The 19,595-nt window shown below is 36.4% G+C and overlaps 1 protein-coding gene across 2 annotated transcripts in view; it reads left to right on the forward strand.

Moving 5' to 3' along the window:
• Window positions 1–19,595, forward strand: part of REV3L (REV3 like, DNA directed polymerase zeta catalytic subunit) — a 122,464-nt gene that overhangs the window by 50,302 nt on the left and 52,567 nt on the right. For both annotated transcript variants that reach the window (XM_062632505.1, XM_062632506.1), the window contains exons 3-10: window positions 2,373–2,447; window positions 3,265–3,425; window positions 7,556–7,652; window positions 15,243–15,337; window positions 15,884–15,988; window positions 16,950–17,034; window positions 17,121–17,269; window positions 17,565–17,693. In XM_062632505.1, coding sequence (XP_062488489.1) covers window positions 2,373–2,447; window positions 3,265–3,425; window positions 7,556–7,652; window positions 15,243–15,337; window positions 15,884–15,988; window positions 16,950–17,034; window positions 17,121–17,269; window positions 17,565–17,693 — 896 coding nt within the window. The remainder of the gene's footprint in view (window positions 1–2,372; window positions 2,448–3,264; window positions 3,426–7,555; window positions 7,653–15,242; window positions 15,338–15,883; window positions 15,989–16,949; window positions 17,035–17,120; window positions 17,270–17,564; window positions 17,694–19,595) is intronic.

Consider the following 19,595-nt stretch of genomic DNA (forward strand, 5'->3'; position numbering starts at 1 on the left):
GTCTCCACACAGCCTTTTCTTCTCCATTTTGAATCGTCTCTTAATCAAATTCTATTTAACGTACATAACCAAGTACTGAAAAATATGTCTTATCATAATGACTAATAGGAAGCTGTCCTGGAGGAACACAGTTAATCTATACATGCACTGAATTTTTCATCTTCAAAACAGTGTAAATGCTGATTTTCAGTAGTGTGCAGCACTATCTTTTACTTGTTTTTCTTCATTCACTTTTGAAGTATGTTCTTTCTAACTGTGGAATTTAGGAAGATAATCATTCTGTTCCCAGCCAGTTCTAGTAGTATCTTCTAGATATTGATAGTAAAGTGGCTGCAATTTCATTTTCACTTTTAATCAGAGCTTCCTGATGTGTTTCTTGCAGTAACAAGGAAGGTAACCCACCAGACTTCTCATGTTTGTTACTTTTGTGAGAACTATGTGAATTGTAGTATAGCTGTTCATCTCAACAGTGAAAGCTGGGCAGAGTAAACTGCTGAAGATAGTATTTCCTCAAGTCAGTGAGAAAACAACAGATGGACATTAGGAGAACCTACTTTTTTTTAATATCTCTAGCCCTAAGAGCTTCCAGTCAGTCATTACTGAAAATCAGGTGCTCATTGCAGTAGGAATGGGAGTTCCATGTATTTTGTGTGCTTGAGTAAGAGGCTAATGGGAAGCACCTAACAGAAATTGTAATACATCTTCATCTTTACCTGGATAGATATGCTTATGTAGTCACACAAATCTATTTGTTTTCTTCTGTTCTGACCTGAGTCAGATTATGCTTTATAGATATTATTGTTGAGAAACCTGGAGGTTTTTTAAATCTTGGAGATTATTTTAGCCATTTTTTTCTGTGTTAGCAGGAAAATTGTTGTGTAATAAAGATGCCTGCTGAACCCTTATAAGTTTAATGTAAGATTTTTGTTGCATGAACTTCCAAGCATAGTGGAGGTACAAGAATAAAAAAGAGGCAAAATATGCTGTCTTTTTGCACTGTGAAGTTAAAGTAGGTGTTCATAGATAATATTGGAAGTGGTGTAAATCTTGCTCTTCCTGCTGCCATGTCAGTGTCAGTACAGATCACTTGCCATCCAAGTGCTGTTTTTTCAATGTAGCTTTTGATTTACATGCCTACAGCACATTGAGTCATTATAACTCAATCTGTATAACTTGTTATTAGGTTCATACTGGGTTTATAAGAAAGAGGGTTATACAGTATACATGATCTTACCTCCTTTTCAGCTTAACAGCTTTAAGTTTGTTGTTTCAACTTAGCTCAATTTTAACATCATAAACATTTTTTTGAACAGTTCCGCCTAGCTTTTGGAGATACTAAATCTGTGTATATTTAACCATAGTAAGGATAACAGTATTAATACTGTAGTTGTGCAATTCTGCTCAGGTTGCATTTAATTTAGGACTGAAATCCCTCTTACTACTTAACTAGTCAGGTTTTTGACTTAGCAGGTAAGCATTCCAGTTGCGTTTTTAGTAATATTTTTTATTCAGGGATTTTATTTTGTAGAGGTAACATTTAAATGTATGCTTTCCTGAATTTCTGTTGATTTTGGTTATGATCACTGTAGACTTCTTGCATTCACCCCATGTGTTGAATTATGGCCTGTTTCCTTAACATGCTGTTTTACAAGTATGTAAGATTAGATTAGAATTCTAGATGCTGAGAAGTCAGTAATTCAGTCAAGTAATAACAGAATTAATGCTGCCTGTTCAACCTCAGTTTAGTCTTGACATATTAATTGTTCTATGTCTTTTTTAATTGCATTCTCAAATCCTATTTTCTTCAGGATTTGTGCCTCATTTAGTGCACAAGATGATTAGTAGTCACTGAAAAGGGGCAGCTATTCACTCTTTTAAGCTGTTCTTATTGTTCAGTTATTAATATTACACGGCCAGTATTTACTCATTTACACCTGAACTGCAGAATTAATGTCCCTAAGGATTTTGTTACAGCATTTATCAGAAAGGCTGAATGTTGGTTTTGAAGCAGTCCAGCACTAATTGTTAATATATTAAAAGTACTTTTATGACAATGGGCCATAAGTGTGTTAATAGGTGGGGAAAGAGAGAAACAACATTAAGACAGAAGTGCATTCTAATTTCAATTTATTTTTTTTAAGATACTTTGATATGTATAGGGCTTATTCTTTTTATATAGTAACATAGTGCTCCCCTTTGGCCAGACATATGTGAATTTTCATTCTCCTGGATATGAAAGTTTTTTTGTTGTTGTTGTTATTGTTTGGTTTGTTTTTTTCCTAGATTTTAATTTTGTGTTTATAGTAAAATGTGGTTGAATAAATGCCTCAGCATAACTGTCTACCTTCTTGCTTTTGCTTCTTACTCTCCAGGCCTTTTTATGGTTACCATGAAAAGGAGAGACAGTTTATGAAGATATATCTTTACAATCCTGCAATGGTAAAAAGGTAAGGATGTGGTGATATGAAGTTCTGGCAGATTTCCTTATATCTTGAGTTAAAAAGACAATTTTGAAGCAAAATTCACCTACATATTACTAAAATAAAAGTAAGAACATTATTGTGCAAATTTTTCAAAACACATTAACAAATTATGTATTTTAAGCATGCAGATAATCTTTTCAAAGTAGTAGCATATTAGGAAAGCAAGACTAAAATGTACTTGACTTTCATTTTCTTGTATTAACTGTAATTCTTTAACACTTGAACAAATTTGCATCAGGTTACTTTTTCTGTAACTCTTAAGGAAAACCATGTAGAAATCTTTGATGTATTATGAAGTAGATTTTCGTAGATTTGAAGTTTTTAATTTCTAGCACCCATTATTAAATTTAAATAATACTTGGAAAACTGGATCGTTTTTGTTATTAGATAGTTTCTCTATTTCTCAATAGAGTAGAAAGCACAGTTGACCTCAGTCTTACTGTCACAGTAGTTGCAGTAAATTAAGGAATAAATAAGGAGGAATTACTTCTCTAGCATAAACTGAAATCCCTGGAGTGTGTAGTATTACCTATCTGAACTGTTGGGGTTATTTTAAAGATCTGACACATGATCATAAGTTAGGATTGTCTGGGTTTTGTTCTAGGCTAGTAAAATTTTGTGTTAATTTCTGTTTTAGTGTAACCTATATGCCTGTATGATATGGTACTTACTTTGAACTTTGGAGCTTCTCATGTTTGAATTACATTGATTAAAATAATTTATCAACATTGTTGTACTGGAATAATTTTGTGTTTACATTCTAATTTGTCTTTAATTTTAGAGTATGTGAGCTTCTGCAAGGTGGAGCCATAATGAACAAATCTTACCAGCCTCACGAAGCTCATATTCCCTACCTCCTTCAACTCTTTATAGACTACAACTTATATGGAATGAATTTAATAAACCTGGCTGCTGTCAAATTCAGAAAGGCAAGGAGAAAAAGTAAGGGTTTTATTTCTTCAGACCAAATAACTGTTTTGAAGGCTAAAAACTTCCATTTTGAACAAAATGTCACTAGCTGTTGGACAATTGCCATAGTTTATGGCTGAATGAGTGTTCTGTGTTGCTTCCCTATAGTTTGCAATCTGTGTCAAAACAAAGTCCATGTGTAGTTTTCTACCATTTTTTGGTTTTGTGCCTGTATATTGGGACTGAGGAAGAGTCTGCTTCCTGAAAGGAGATGCTATATATTAAGTAAAACTTGATCTGTCAGCAGTGCAGCTGTGAGTATTTTCACAAAATGACCACACCCCTTTTCAAGTTGGAAGATTAAAAAATATTTGCTATTTAGTTGCAGTGTCTGGGGTTTTAATTTTATTATATTTGGTTTTGATCCCCGTATCAATTCTAATTAATCTTTCTGCTGCAGTAGTGTCTTTACAAGATCATGGGTAATCATTATACTCTGCTGACAATATTTTAAATTAAAATGTTTGTAGTTTTACTAGGCTCATTTGCTCTTAGGTGAAATTTGAAATATTGTCTGAGCGAAGGAGGTGTTTTGAATTTCCATTTTAAAAAGTTATTTTGGCATTTTGAATGTACACACGTAATGTTATCTAAATACTTCAGTATAAAGGGGAGATAACAGCAGGAAAACCATAATATCTTTAGTACTTAACATTCAGAAAAGTAAGTATTGTTTATTTAAATCATAATTGTTCCTACAGCTAAAACAAGAGCTGAAAAGAATGTTGAAGCATCATTCTGTAAAAACAGCAAGTAAGAATTATGCCGACTTTAATTTTGTCCAGTTATTTTTATGCATGTATAGTCAGATGCCAGTAGGTTAGTGCATGGGTTTTCATAACTGATTCTTTTATAAAGAAAAATACTCTTCATACACAGTGATAAACCACACTTTTTGCTGGTGTCAAAACTGTAGGAAGACAAAAAGCTCAGCCAGAGACAGAGCATCTTCAGGATATTCAGTCCTGAGGCAGTATGGTCAGGTAACTTTGGTCTTCCAAACATCCAAAGCGGCCTTCTAGAGACGTGCAGTGTGATTGTGTCGAATGGTTGCTCCCATTCTTTTTCCATAGCTTTTTCCTCTCTCTTTCAGATGATAGATGAAAGACACAAGCTAGCTATATTATCCTCATAACTTACTTAAGGATGAGAGACCTAGGTCTTGAATGGGAAGAAGAGAGTGAAAAAGGAGCATGAGTTGAATGACTCCCTTGTCCTGGCTTGATCAGATAATGGCAACAGTGCTCTTAGCAAGATTCATACTGCTTTGCGTAGCTCCACATCACACGTGTATAAGTAGCCTACCTCAGACTGTTGCAGTCCCTAGGCGCTTGATTGCTATCTACAACTCCTAGCACAGCAGCTGAGTGGTTTGTCCCTGGCACAACCTTATAGAACAGCCCTGTCAAGAGGCCGGTCCTTACACAGCAGCCCTCATGAGTGCCATCCTTTCTACGCTCAGATCTGTTGGAGCGGAGTGGAAGGCACAGCCTCTGCTTTATGATTGACACACTTACCTGAATGTTCCACAGTTTCTGTGTCTTGGGAGTTCGCATTCATTTTAGTCAAGCGTGGCCATGCAGGCCAGGCTGAACAGTGTTTCTTAGATGGTATTAAAAGCCTTTCTCTAAAGATGTGCAGCAGATACTTTTCTTCCCTTGCAGATGATGATATAAAAATCATTCTGGCAAGGAACAGAAAATTCAGTAATAGGTCTGTTACTAAATGTAAGCAAACAGCCTCAGGAGACTCTTTCCAGTGGTATTTCTCTCACTGAAATAAGTAGACTGCTTTGAAGGCTGAGAGAGGTCAGCAGGGAAATTTATAGTAGCAGGGAAACTCTGCCTTCATCAGCCTGTTTCCAGAAGATGCAGGAGTTCTTTTATTCAAGTTCTTCTCTTTGTGTGGTGAGACAGAAGGCTGCAAGTTCATTCACACACCACATGCTACTAAGACTATTATAAAACTTTCATTTTCAGGAGTTGAATATTTTCTGAAATACGACTCTGAAAGACCTTGTGTCCTGTTTTTGGATGTGTCACTCCTACTGTTCTTACAGATCTTCAAGTGAAGAGAAGGGGGAAATTAAGTATCCTTACATCTCTGTCCACAGGACTAACTTTACTGAAGAAATAAAGAGATGCAGGAATTTGAGTCTCTGTTTTGTTTTGGTGTTTCTTTGGTTGGTTTGTTTTTTGGGCTGTTTTTTTTTGTTTGTTTTTTTTTTTTGGTTGGTTTTGGTTTGTTTTTTTGTTTGTTTGTTTTTTTCTTCAGAAATATTTGAAAACATGAGTATATTCATGGGGAATAAGAAATGGGGTGTTTCACTGAAACTACTTTAGTGTGGTATTTGAAATGCATGGAGTTTAAAAATAATTGTATTTTACCAGTTGGCCTATAATCTTGCATAGCTGCTTTAAAATACACATATTCCTTTAAAATACACAACTGTCCAGTCACATTTCATCAACTCAAATTAATCAAGTTCCAGCTAAAAAATAACAAGAGATGTTTCCATGCATAGTCAGCTTGTATTTTAATATGGAGAATTAGCCCATATGCCACACAATAAAAACATGGCTGTGTTTCTTCCTGGACCAGTTTTGCCCAGGGGGATGTTGTCACTTTTGAACAGCACCAACACAGTGCTACCTTTGGTTTGAGCAGCGTCTGTGCAAGGGGGATCTGGTATTTTGTGTTATCTTTCTGGAATCACTTGCTTAAGCATCGCAGTGCATAGACCATCTTAATGCACTTGTGGCTGAATGTGAGCTAGCTCCTGAATAAACACAAGCATTTGTTTTCATCACAGAGTGACACATTTTCCATGTGACTTTAGTATTTGTGTGTTGTATCAGTGTGCTTAGGAGTCTGATGCAGGGGCAAGGTTTGCAAGAATTAGTGTGGGTGCAGTAAGGTTGGTCTGGAGCCATTAATTAAGGTTGCTGGATTTCAGTTGCTTCTGTTTGTAGCTTCTAAGGTGCTTTTGGCAGGGTGTTTCCCAGTTGTTTCTGTAGTAACTATATTATTATTCTGGGCTTTTTGCTACATGAGATATCCCTATGCCTGCTCTTCCAAGTAGGAATTCCAACTAATCCACATTAGTAAGGTTCTGTTATGAAATAAACTTTGAAATTACAAAATAAAAATACATGTGCTAATAAATATGTATGGAAGGCCTCTGATAATGGAATTATTCCATTAATGTGATTTTTTTAAAAATGCAAAAGTGTTTTCTATTGCTGAAAGGTGAGTCGAATACAAAAACCCTGCTAGTGTGTGACACCATCACAGCTGAGAAAATTCAAGGTTCAAGCTGGTCTTTTACACAGAAGTGAGAGACTGAATAATTTTCATGGTCTTCTGCCATTCTGCCTTCCCAAAACTCCATTCCTAGGCTTTTTTCATTGTTGTGCCAAATCCTGTGTATATTGTCTTTTCTTCCTCTGAAGAGTGAAGGTTCAGGAGGAGACCACAAGGGAGGTAGTAAATCTTCAGAGGAGACTTCTCCGGCATGACTTTGGAGCATGCTTCCTGACACTGAGACCTCCAAACAAACTTACATGGTGTTTTCTTCATTTGTAGGTCAGACAACATCTACCTTTGTTACAGGTTTCCACATACTGCTACTGCCACTGCATCTGGACTATATTGTGTATTCTCTTTCAGCTCACAGATAGGAAAAAGTGTGGAGTAGAATTTAGTATTTTCTTTGGCTTCTAATTTCAACTGGGATGTGTCCTGAGGACCCAGATACTTGGAATTCTGAAATTTACATCAGGCTCTGCATGATTTACTTTGAAATTCATGTGGATAGAAAAGGATGGAATTTAGATTAAGATACGACTAGAACACAGGAAATGTAGTTCTAATGATGTCAGTGTGTTCAGAATACATTTTTATTTTTACATGTGTCTACATGTTAGAAAGTTAAATCATTTAAATGATACCAGAGTTACTTTTTAAAGGTGATGAAATGTAGTGCTCTATTCTTTAGGGGCATTTGCACTGGTAGTATTAAATGCAATTATTTAAGGATATGTGTGAGAAAAAAAAAGTTATCAAGTAAATTAATTAACTTCTCATTCATTTTTATTTTCTAGGTGGTACATCAGCTGTAAGTAAAAGTTACAGAATTCACTTGCCAGAAAATTCAAACCATGCATCTTTTGCTGAATGGGATGAAGATGAAATACCAAGGTCAGCATGACAATGTTTTACTTTTTATGTAGGCTGTATTTTCTTTTATGCATCAACTTGCATATGGTGCAGAGTTCCAGTCTCTCATTTAAAGGACCCTTGCATTTTGTATGTTCAAAAAAAACCCCAAAACCAAAAGATGTGACACAGATAATCATTACTTAGTGTGTTTGTGTAGTTTTGGTAATTTGAAATTTTCTGGTACATGGTTGTAAAAATCCAATTGGGAGATAACAATAAAAATACATGTGGTAAATTCAAATTTCTGATTTTTGGAAGGTATGTTCCTGGCTAATGACTTTTGATGAAAAGCTGAGCAAGTTTAGTAGTTACAGAGAATACTTAACACATCAGTTAACAGGTTCTGGTTTTGTAACTGACATGAAGCATGCTCTCAGAGTATCCCAATTTATCCATTTCAAGTAGTAGCTACGTAGGAATCTCAGATTAAAATTTTCATGTCTATCTCCCATACTCTTCCTTTTTTCTAGACATTTACAGATAATCAAGTAATGCTTGTAGACTAACTTGTAGGCATGTAGACTAACAGCTTGTAAATTGTAATAGCTTTACTTTCATGAGAGAAGGAATATACTTGGGTTGGAGGCCAGGGGATGGGGAACAGACAGCATCTGGTGCTACCTCAATTTGTACAGTTTACCCGTAGCAAGTTCATTCTTTACCTACTTTATAATGTTTGACAGATCCTGTAAATACTCTGTCATTTAGTAGTCTTCTCATTTTTTAGGTAGCTCATTCTTCTCTGAATAGCTTATTAGGCCCAATATGCCATGCTGTTTGCTGGCGTTACATACTGCGAGCATTTAGTTCCCCAGCAGAAAGTAAGTGCCTTAAATCAAACCATACTTCAGATTTTTCTAGTGTGCAGAATCTTGAGCTTCCACAAGGTAGCATCTATTTTTCTGATTCTACTACTTCTACTATAAGGAGATTTTGAAACAACATTCATTTGTTTTGTATTCATTGGTTGTATTGTGGTTTTACTCCAGGTCGACTCATATCCAGTTGTTCTTGGGCTGTGTATTCTCCTTTTATGGCTGCATACTTCATTCATAGTCTGTATCAACCTTTATTTGCCTCACTTCTGTAAGCCAAGTTACTTAACCTTTGGAGGGTTGCATTGTGAGTTTGACCAAGATTATCTGATGTTGCTTTATACAGATCTGGGGAAGGCAGATAAAAAGAAAGCAGAGCAGCATTTCCTGGCTGTCAAATCCAGAGAGGGCACAGCTCAGCATAGCGGGAGCCAAGGCACTCATCCTCATGGCTGTATACATAAGCCTTCTCTCCTTCTCCTTCCACACTTCTGTGTATACAGCCAGGGGTACAGCCCCTCACTTGTGGCAGTCCTTTTCCAACTCTCACACCTTCCAGCAGTGGTACGTTAGCAGTAATGGGGCAGATACTAAGCCTGTCCATTTCCCTAGCATTCATTCTCCGTACTTTTGCCAGTAGAAAGTTTTTTCTTGAATGTAAAGCCTGAATACTGCTACATAGTATACCAAACAAATTCTCTGTAGCACCATATGCAATGATACTGGTAGTGTTCTCCCTGATACGCTTTACAATATCATTTACCATGCCATTTTGGCTTGTAAACATTTTGGTATTTATTAGTACAAGATGTTTCTTCTCTTCCATTTTTCCAAGTGATAATATTCTGTTTGAAATCCCCTTAGAAGCTCATATAGGGTCTCGCATCCCATTTTTAAATTTCATCCTGTTTCTATTAGTCTACTTCTAAGGTATCCCGCTTTTGTTTTATGGTACTGTGATCTGGTTATGTATCTGGTATGTCCACCAGCTTGCCTTATCAGCATATTTCATTAGTATATTTATTCCTGCACTTCCTGCCAGCAATATTCTGGTCTATATTCAGCTCTGTGTGTTAACCCTCCATCTTCCTTTTTTTTTATTTTTTTTGTATAACCAATAGGAATTTCCCCTTTAGCCACATCTTAAAATGCTTTAACAATTTAGGAACTGATTTACATCTCCAACTGAAATTGTTTCTTTCCCATTTGATAGTGTCAAACATTCCTTTGTCTAGAAAATTAATTCTTTTGTTAAAGTTGTTCTAGCATGGCTGTCTTTCCCCATGGTGTAGGATGTACATGCCACTGCAATATAATGAACCTGAACTCTTTTCCATTCCTGATTTTACTCTGTTCTGTATATACACAAAATTAATTGCCTGTTATAATTTCTCCTGCATTATTTATGAGAGGCATCAACTTAAAATAGTGCCCTTTAATCAAACCCATACTGCAGTTTGTTTTCCTACTTTATTTCCTTTAAGATTCTGAAAATTTGCACATAGGTTGGTTTAATGGACTTCTAATTGTTGTGATCAGTGTTGCTAAGGGTGAAATCTGACCCAGATAGTATATGAGATATCTATCCAAGGGAACCCTTGTAATTGTTTCCTAAAATGATCATGACTCAGATTTTTTCCACGCGGTTTTTATTCTTACAGTGCACAACATTACTTGATATCTGTAAAGCTGACATTGTTCCATTATTTCTGTCTTTCCTTAACAAAGTATATTCTGTATTCCAAACATTTGGGGTTTGTGTATAGTTGTATTGATTTCTAGTTTCATGCACAATACCAGCACAGTCCCCTTGCTTTATTGTACAGTCTTCTTGAGTTCATGTTGAGATGTTTAGCTGCTTTGTGAATTGTTTAGCCACTCACTTAATTTCACCATTTGACTGCTATTTTCAGCATCATTTGGAGGCTCTTTTATGTGTGCTGAACTTCTAAGCTTTTGCTTGTCCGTTAGATAGGGAAAGATCTATGAGATCTTTATGCCTTGTACTGATACACTTAAGTCTTTCATTGTTCTTTGAAGAAAAAGAAAAGGGGAAAAGACAATCAAATGTTGTTTAAGACTGCAAAATTTCTAGGGCTGTACTCTTAGTGATTGAGATGTCTGTTTAGACTTGCTATCCTTGGTTTTGTGCACATCGAGGATAAATTTTAAAGGTAGTCCAGCATGTATCTGCCAAGTCTTTGCTGCAAGTGGCAGTTGGCAAGTTCTCTAGTATAACCAATGCCAGTGATTTGGCATTTTTTGACTTTGTAGTACAGTGTATCAGGTGGCTGAAATATGTTGCTGGATGCCTGGTAGGTACATATGTAATGTTACCAGCATTTTGCATGAGTAAATGCCAGTAGTGGTTCCTCATTTGAAAAAAACATTTGAAATTACACCAAAGTTTCTTGGTGACTAAACTCACTGTTCAGTGCTAGATAGCACCTTGCTACTCTGCCATTTCTCCAGAACAGTATTTAACCCAGACATGTCCTGTCTTGCTGCTGGCAAATCTCTGAATTATAAACTTGCTGCTCCAATTAGCATACTGTATTAAACCAGGGACAGTTCTTCTTAATCTAATTCTAGAGTGATTCTGTTAAAACGTAAACAAATATCCAATGGTACTAGTGCCCAGGAATCCCTGATGTGGTAAGGCTTTTAGATACAATACTTGCCAGTGTTATCAGGCTGGAACCTACAAAGCCCAACTTAAAATAGGCAGTAGTCACCTGAGCCTTGCAGTGCTATCCAATGGTCTCGAAGAGGAATTCTTCACATGAGACACATTTATGTTATCCCTCAAGTAGCTGACAATAGATGGTGAAACACATCCATGAATTCCAGTGAGAGAACTTTCTTAACCATCAGGCTTGGAGTAATCTGCCAGTCAAGTTTATCACTTGGACGTGATGTGTTAAAAGCAGAATGATCAGTAGAACACTTTTGGGAAAAACTTTCCTTTCTAAATCCTAGATTTGCTATTGAACACTAGTTTATGCACATAATCATGTTAAATAACTGTACTTCAGGACAGTTTTGTACTCCTCCTTCTCCCCTGACATTTTTGTTTTAATCAGAGTAAATTAAAATGTTAGAAGAGCCAGTAAAAGCTGCTGTGCTCTCATGTACTTCTTGAGGTTTTTCTCAAAGTGGGAACAGGTGGCTCCTTGGCCTTTGTGGCTTACCTGGGTGTTGCAGAAGCTTGTAGTGCTACTTCTCTGACTTTTGCTAGTACAAGTGTCTAGCAACTCACCTTGGCAAGGATGTTAAATGCCAAGTTAATGACCGGGTTGTATTGAGCAGACATTTTTCAGTTCTCACAGAAATCTTGCTGTACGTGTCAGTTGTCTTTTATCAGCCTCCACATCAGCCTTTAGAGTGTGCAGTTTTGACTGCTAGGCCTGCCTTAAAACTGAAAAAGTTAATGAGAATTGTGGTGCTAAGTCCTAAATTTGTTTCAAAAAAAAAGGGCTCTTGTTAGCTCAGTGTTTTTAATTTGAATAATATGCCATGTTAATTGGAATACTGTAGTTTTTAACAGAAAGTCCTTATGTCTGTTTGATAGAGTTTGGGCAAAATGAGCTTTTCTGCTTCTAATTGCCCAAATGAGTGAGTTGCAGACAAAGAACATGCTTCAAATTACTGTTATTATGGAAAAAGACTTAAGCTACAGTGACAACTACCAGTTTGTTTTGAATTCAGCAATGTTGAATTTAGTGTTATTTTTATAGGATAAATCCATAGTAGAATCTTGTATAAATAAGAAATCTGATTATTTGGAAAGCTCTTGGCCAATTCTGTCTGTGGTATTGATCAGTTCTCAAGACAAATTACTGGCCACATTCTTGATAGGGATGTGGGAAACGTAGAGGTGTTTGTTTGGTTTTTGACAAAATGTCCCAACTAGTTAAAGGGAAAGGAATAGAAGACTGTTTTTGTCAGAGGAAAGGCAAATTATTTCAGTTAATGGCTTTAGTCGTCAAACAGACTATTCAAAAATATGTCATTGACACTAACAGTTTATTTTGTCTTAACTTTTCAAGAACTTTCTTTTTGTCTCCACCATCATTTTTTTTTTTTTTTTTTAAATTGGATTCTTTTAAAAGAGGAAATCAGTGAAAGCGGAAAGGTCAGAGCTTTGCTGTTGTATCTACCAAACAAGTCAAAGACAGATCTTGACCAGATTTCTGATATCAATGACCATTGTGTATTGTGGTCCCTTTTCACTTGTTCAAATCAAATGCTTTGATTTCATGAAGGGAGCAGGCAAGGGTTTTTTCTGGCCTCCTTAATTCTTGTTTCCCAGTGATCTTGCAGTTGTCATTATGTGATCAAAGTGCAAGTTTCAGCATGCCTGCAGTTCCTGTTGCCCATCATGCAGGCAGGCTCTGTTTGAATGCTTTGAATATGAGCACCCACAGTGTGTGACGTGAAAATTACGCATTTTGATCATATTGTTTCTCAGCTGTCAGTGTGATTGGGAAGGGAGGGAAGTGATGGCATTGGATTGTCCTTAAATGTGCATTAGGGCGTGAGCAGTCTACTTCTGCTAAAAGGCTGACCTGCTTTGGTTTAGGAGTTATGTATCTGCTTTCTTAATTCTCAGAATGACTCTGAAACAGTAATGCTGACTGGAGGGATTAGTGATCATATATTAATGCATAGCATTTTACAGTCATTAATGTGTTCTGTATGATAAGTACTTCACAACTTCTGCCAGGTTATTTTTGGATGTTTAGAATAAAGAAATATCCTGCTCTGCCGCCTTGTCCAGCCAATTGAATGAAACACACATGTGCATGTAGCAAGAAATACATTTACTGTATTAAGGTAGCCACAGAATGTGGCATCACAAGTTTTAAAAGTATGCCTGCCAAGAAATTATTCTGGAAACTTTGCTTTCCCTGCCTTTAAGCTATAGGCTTTCAAAATGTTAAGTGTCAGATATTTCCTAATTGCCTATTCTTTTTTTTCTTTTCCTTCACTCCATTAAAAATCCAATTGCTGAGATTTCTCTTTTGTTTCTCCATTTTATGTTCTGCATAAGATAGGATTTTGTTTTCCAATAAAAACTCCACTATTATAGTGTGATACAGGAGGAGAGTGAAGATGATTCTTGAAAGCAGTGTACTGTAGAGAGGTTGAGGTTATCATGGTTAAACACCATCAGTCTTACGAAGCAGAATATTTCTTTCTTACCCTAGAAGTCAAGATATGCATCCGCTGAGCAATTGAACTAGCAATACAAATTAAATGTAAATCTACCCTCTTTCATTTTAAAACTATCCTCCCTTTTCCTGTCACTACAAGCCCTTGTAAAAAGTCCCTCTCCACTTTTCTTGGAGGCCCCCTTTAGGGGTTTCCCCAGAGCCTTCTCTTCTCCAGGCCAAACAACCCCAGCTTTCCTAGCCTTTCCTCATAGGAGAGGTGCTCCATCCCTCTGATCATTTTCGTGGCCCTCCTCTGGACACTTTCCAACAAATCCATATCTTTCTTGCACTGAGGACTCTGGACTCACCAGAGCAGAGCAGGGGAGAAAAATTACCTCTCTTAACCCGCTGGTCACGCTTCTTTGGATGTAGCCCAAGATACAGTTGGCTTTCTGGCTGCGAGTGCACACTGCCAGTTAATGTCCAGTTTTCCATCCATCAGTACCCCAAGTCCTTCTCCTCAGGGCTGCTTTCAATCAATTTTCAAAGAAGGTGTCAGGGATATCCATCTTTTAATTATATCATCTACTACTCCCTTGTGCTATAGTGACTTCTGTTCAAAGCTTATAGATGGCATTGAAAATACTAATGAATTAAATCTTAGATTCCATACTGAGATATCTGAGGCTCTGTATATGTCAGGGAATGTAGGAATACAAGTGGATATTGTAAGTCACCAGTTAATTAACTTAGACAAAGGGTCCTGAAGAATATTATTTCAACGATAGAGAGTTTTCAGGGGACTTTCTATGGTTCCCTAAAAATTTTCCAAGCATAAACAGACTTACACATAAACCTGGGAGAAGATTTCTCTTTTAGTTTCCTCCATGGACTCCTTAATAGTAGTTCACTGACAGCAACAGGTGGAAAGCCACTGACCTTACAGGTCTGAAAAAGCACAGCAGGAAGATGATCAGATCATTATACAACAAGGTTGAACCTGTTTCTAGTATTTAAGACTGTCCAAGCCTGTTACCCTTAGTTCTGCTTGTGTTTGGGATGCTCTGTTTATAGTCACCAGGCTACTCCTAACCCCCCTAACTAACTAAAAAAAAAAAAAAAAAAAATTTTTTTTTTTGCTTCACTTCCGTGATTGGAAATATTTAACTGGTTTGCATTGCATTAATTGTGAATAAGAGAGCAAGATTCTTGGCGCTATGTTTTCTGGGCACAAGATCATGTGAACACAGATGGTCCTATTGGCTGAGAGTTCTGTTGAACATTTCATCTTGTATTTGAGGAGGAGAACGTTATCAGAATTGCTGTAGTTGAAGTAGTTGTTTACTACTTCTTTCTCTTCTCTCAAAAGAAAAAGCCTTTAAGTTGAAGATACAAATTTCTTATCTAACTAGATTTGAATATGACCATTAATTAAGGACTTGCAGATGAGGATGAGAACCGCTAATTCTGTACTCAGATACTCATCCCCATCCCCGCTGAAATATTTTGAATGTTAGCCCAGATAGAACACAGTGATGATGCATGTTTCAAAATCAACGTACTGATAAAATTAACCTGTGGTATTTATGTTGTCACAGTTCTTTAATGTTGAAGGGTGTTGAGCCACAAAGTACCTGTGAATTGGAGGTGGATGCAGTAGCTGCTGACATTTTAAATCAACTGGATGTTGAAGGTGAAGTGTTAACTTTCCATGTAGAGTGTTTTAGGACAGGAACTACATTGTCATCTTTTTTTTAAGGCTCATCTCAGTTAAGACACAATCCAGATTTCAGTGTTGGTGAACTGTTGATCTACAAATTTATACTTAAAAAAAAAAAAAATAAAAGGTTGAATTAACTCAGAAAGAAAACAGGTTATAGGAATAGCATATTGTCAGAGCAATAGAAAGAGATTTTTGTTAATGCATAAGCAGAAGGCTTCAGATCTATAAGGAGAGTAACTGAAGTGGCAACATACATCTGTCTGTACATGCATACGCATATACTTAGTGAAAAGACCAGCAAAAACTGAAGATCTAGATTAATGAACAGAAGATCTCGAAAACAAAGCTACACCTTACCTTTTACATAATACTGAATTCTAGAGTAAGGCAAGAATTGCAAATAAATAATTAACAGCTTAGAATGACAAAAGAGATGAAGTGTCAGAATCTAATTTGTGGGGAAGGATGCTTCATCACATAGTCAGACTTCTCTTCATGTACTGTTTTATATTTCAGCCCAGATTGGCAGGAACCCTGGTTTGCAAGCTATATGGGAGGATGAAAAGCAGAGACTGAGACAGAAATGTGAACCTTCTCAGATTAAGTCACCTGAGTCACAAGGTAAATAAATAAATAAATAAATAAATAAATAAATAAATAAATAAATTGTGCAGCTGTTAATCAAAAACTTTGAGAAGCAAACGGGGTAGATTTTAATTGGTGTATCAAGTTTGAGGGCTTCCTAGATGTGCTGTTTTTTCATTTCCAAGTTTACTCATTGCCCACTATGTGCAAGACAGATAACTTAATCTAAAAACATCATGCTTCAGCTAGCTGCAAAGTATTCAAGGCAAAATGAATGATAATAACAGTTAAGTTTGTATGGTTTATGATGGAAAACATTTAAATGTTTAAATACTGGCAAAATTGAATCTCTTCTCCTGAAGCGTATTTTACACACAAGGGCAGTTCTTTTGAATTTCTGTGCAATTACATCTAAGGTGGCGTTAGATGAAAATTCTTAAAGGATGGACAGATCCCTGTATTTTTATGTAAAATTCATTGCACAGGGAAGACTGTGCTCTGCAGATTATTTGCATAATGAGCAGAGCTCTTCTGTGCAGAACCTGGGCCACGTTTCTTTTAAAATATGAATGATATTTGGCAAGTAAGCCAGAGAATTGCAAGGAGGAAATAGGCAGGTTCCTGGCTAAAGCAGACTGCTTTCTGACTGTTTTTTTTTTTTTAATGCATTTCTGTGCAATGTTATTCACACTGCATAAACCAGACTTTTCAAAATTGTTCACTGATTGTTCTTTTCCTGGATGCTCACCTTGGTGTAATTGCAACATGATTTGTAAATGCTGTTGTAACTTACAGTTGCAAATGAGATCCGTGGGAGTATGTGAAGTACTTTAAAGTTTTTAAATACACTTGAAAAATCAGCCCTCAAATTTGTCACTGAAAATGAGCAGGCACTTCATTTCTGAGCCATTTCCTAATAGAATTATTAATTATAGCTGCTCTCTGTGTTGAGAGGTAAAAGTAAAACTGAATAACAAATATTTTTCAAATTTTAAAGACCGTGGATTTGTGCCAGCAACAGAGAGTGAAAATTTTTTTCAGAAGAGACTTAAAGAAATCCTCAAGCAAAATGACTTCTCTGTGTAAGTGTTTAGCCATTTGTCATAAAAGTATAGTATTCTATTCAAACCTTAAATATGCATTTAAAAATTGGTTTTCAATTAACTAGAACGTTGTCAGGATCAGTGGACTACAGTAATGGATCAGAGGAGTTCTCTGCTGAGCTAACACTACATTCTGAGGTACTTTCTCCTGAAGCCTTTCAGTGTACACCAGCTAATATGGTAGAAGTGCATAAAGATAAAAAGATGAACAAAGGTGAGTATTTTTAATAGCTTAATTGTTTAGGCATAAATCTCTGTCATGCTTGGGCTGTTCATGCTATTAGCAGAAGTAAGCCAAGGAGGATCTGATTGTCAGTTATGAAAAATGAGGAGTACTTTTGCTTTTATTTTCATCATTGTTAGAGTAAGCTTTTTTAAAATTGCCGTAGCAAATAATGGAAAGATACTTGAATAGTGAAATGCATTTTAAAGTAGCTTGCTTTCATAATGTATTGAAGTCTGTGTCTATTTGAATTTTTATCCTTTCTCTTTTTGTTTTTCTTCTAAAGAATCCAATAGGATGCACACTGATAAAGAAGAGGAAGCACTTATTAATGAAGAAGCAATTTTAAATATTGTGGAGAATAGTCAGAGCTTTCAGCCTTTGTCTCAAAGACTGAGTCAGACTCCAGTTTTTAGTGAGTATGACTGGAAAGTCTTTTCTTCCAGGCTATTTTATTGTTCCACCATCTTTGTTGTATTCAGTTACGTTACCAGTCATGCAAGAAAGTAGTTTACCTCAGGGAGTTTGTCAGGCAAACTGGGACATCACACACAAGCAACCAACCACTACCACCAAAAAAACCCCACCTTATGTTTTCAAACAATGTCACCAGAACAGTGTACTTGTAGAGGCTACTGTGCATTACTGGTTTGCTAAGCTTGTCCTTTGCCAGGTCAGCTCAATGCAGTCTCTTATGGGTATTGCTCTTCCTTATGCTCCTAGGGTTATAGAACTAAAACTGTCAGAATAAATAAGATTTTGACTGTCTATCCATGATAGCCTTGCAGTTACCACTTCTTTCTTACAGTTACAGTAGTGAGCAGGACTACCTTTAGAAGCTCAGCTGTCTGGAGATACTGGGGAATGAGTAGGCTGATAATGAGAGGCAAGTTGCAGGGGAGCATTTTGCAAAATTTATGGTTACAAAAGAGTAGTTGAAGACAAACAAGAAGAAAAACATTAAAGAGGGGGGAAAACCTATGATAGCAAACAAATGTGTATGGCATGAGGAGGAAACAACAATAAAATAACAAAGGAACTTGCATGAAAGCTACTTCAGGTAGAAATAGTTCAAATACTCTAGATGAGGTGAAAAGTACATGGTTCATGCTATCTCTGTATTCTCTATATATACATTCTCATTTAAGCATAAAATATAATGTTAATATGCACTACAGTTGTTATAAAATGGGGTCAGGAGAGTATCTAAAATACATAGCCTCCAGTGCTTTTGATACATACATGTTATGAATACATGCGTGGACAGCAAAATACAGTATGAGCAACAATATATGTCTGTGTGTAATAGAATATACAACAATATACAATCTTTTCTTGCAAAGAAAGGAGAAGAAAGTGGAGTGAGATTAGGAGTATTTTTCAGTGCTGTTTTTTTTTTTACAGAAAGTAGATAAGATTTTGGTTATGGAAGTTTTATAGGCAAGGATTTTGATTTAGCAGGAAAACTGTAAGTAAAGAGTTTATATGGAAGCTGGGAAACATGAGCATTGATTTATCTTGGGTTTGGAGGAGTGGGAAGAAGGTTGTGATGAGGTTGAGAAGTGGCTAAAATAATACATAGGGTACATTTTACAACTATGTGTTTGGTTTGCTCAACTGAATAGGAATGTTCAATTGTCCAGTGATTAGGTAGTCAAATGGAGATCTTATGACTTCTTCTCCCCCACACTTTTTAACACAGGGCTACAAATTGCTGATGTCTTATGTGACCATAAGTTTCATATGATGCATCTTATCGTCTCTTATGCTTTCTCATAGCATAGGCTAGTCTTTACTATGCCTTTGTAGAGTTTCAGTGTCACTGTGAAGTGCACTGCTGCTGCTGCTTTGAAGTACACAACAAGGTTTATATTAATGGGAAGTGAAGGTTGGAATTTAATGATGGCCCTCACAAAGGGCAAAGGAGCCAAGAATAGAAAGTACAATTGAAAGTGGGTTAATTCAGAACTCTGGCAAAGGGGGTGATTTCCATTCTAAATAGCTGCATGGTGTTGTAAAATGCCTTTGTAAAATACAGAAAATGCCTTCCTCATCAATGTTGAGACCTATTTTAAATGATTCTCAGGGTCATTGTAAATCATATGATATATCCTGAGGAAGGAAAGTAGAGATTGTAGTCCTTCAGCCAGAGGAGAAGGAAAGAGAAGTAGCAAAGATCTCTGGTGGACTCTAGATCATAAATTGGTTATGAGGTCAGATGAAAGGTAAGCAGGAGAGTGAGAAAAAAACACAACTTGGAAGGATGCATAAGAAATAAAGAATGAGAAGGCAAGTGTATGAGTCAGTCTCAGCTTGG

This window comes from Pezoporus occidentalis, unplaced genomic scaffold (genome assembly GCF_034315485.1).
Source record: "Pezoporus occidentalis ecotype Australia unplaced genomic scaffold, CSIRO_AGI_Poc_V1 ctg39, whole genome shotgun sequence".
Taxonomy (NCBI): Eukaryota; Metazoa; Chordata; class Aves; order Psittaciformes; family Psittacidae; genus Pezoporus; species Pezoporus occidentalis.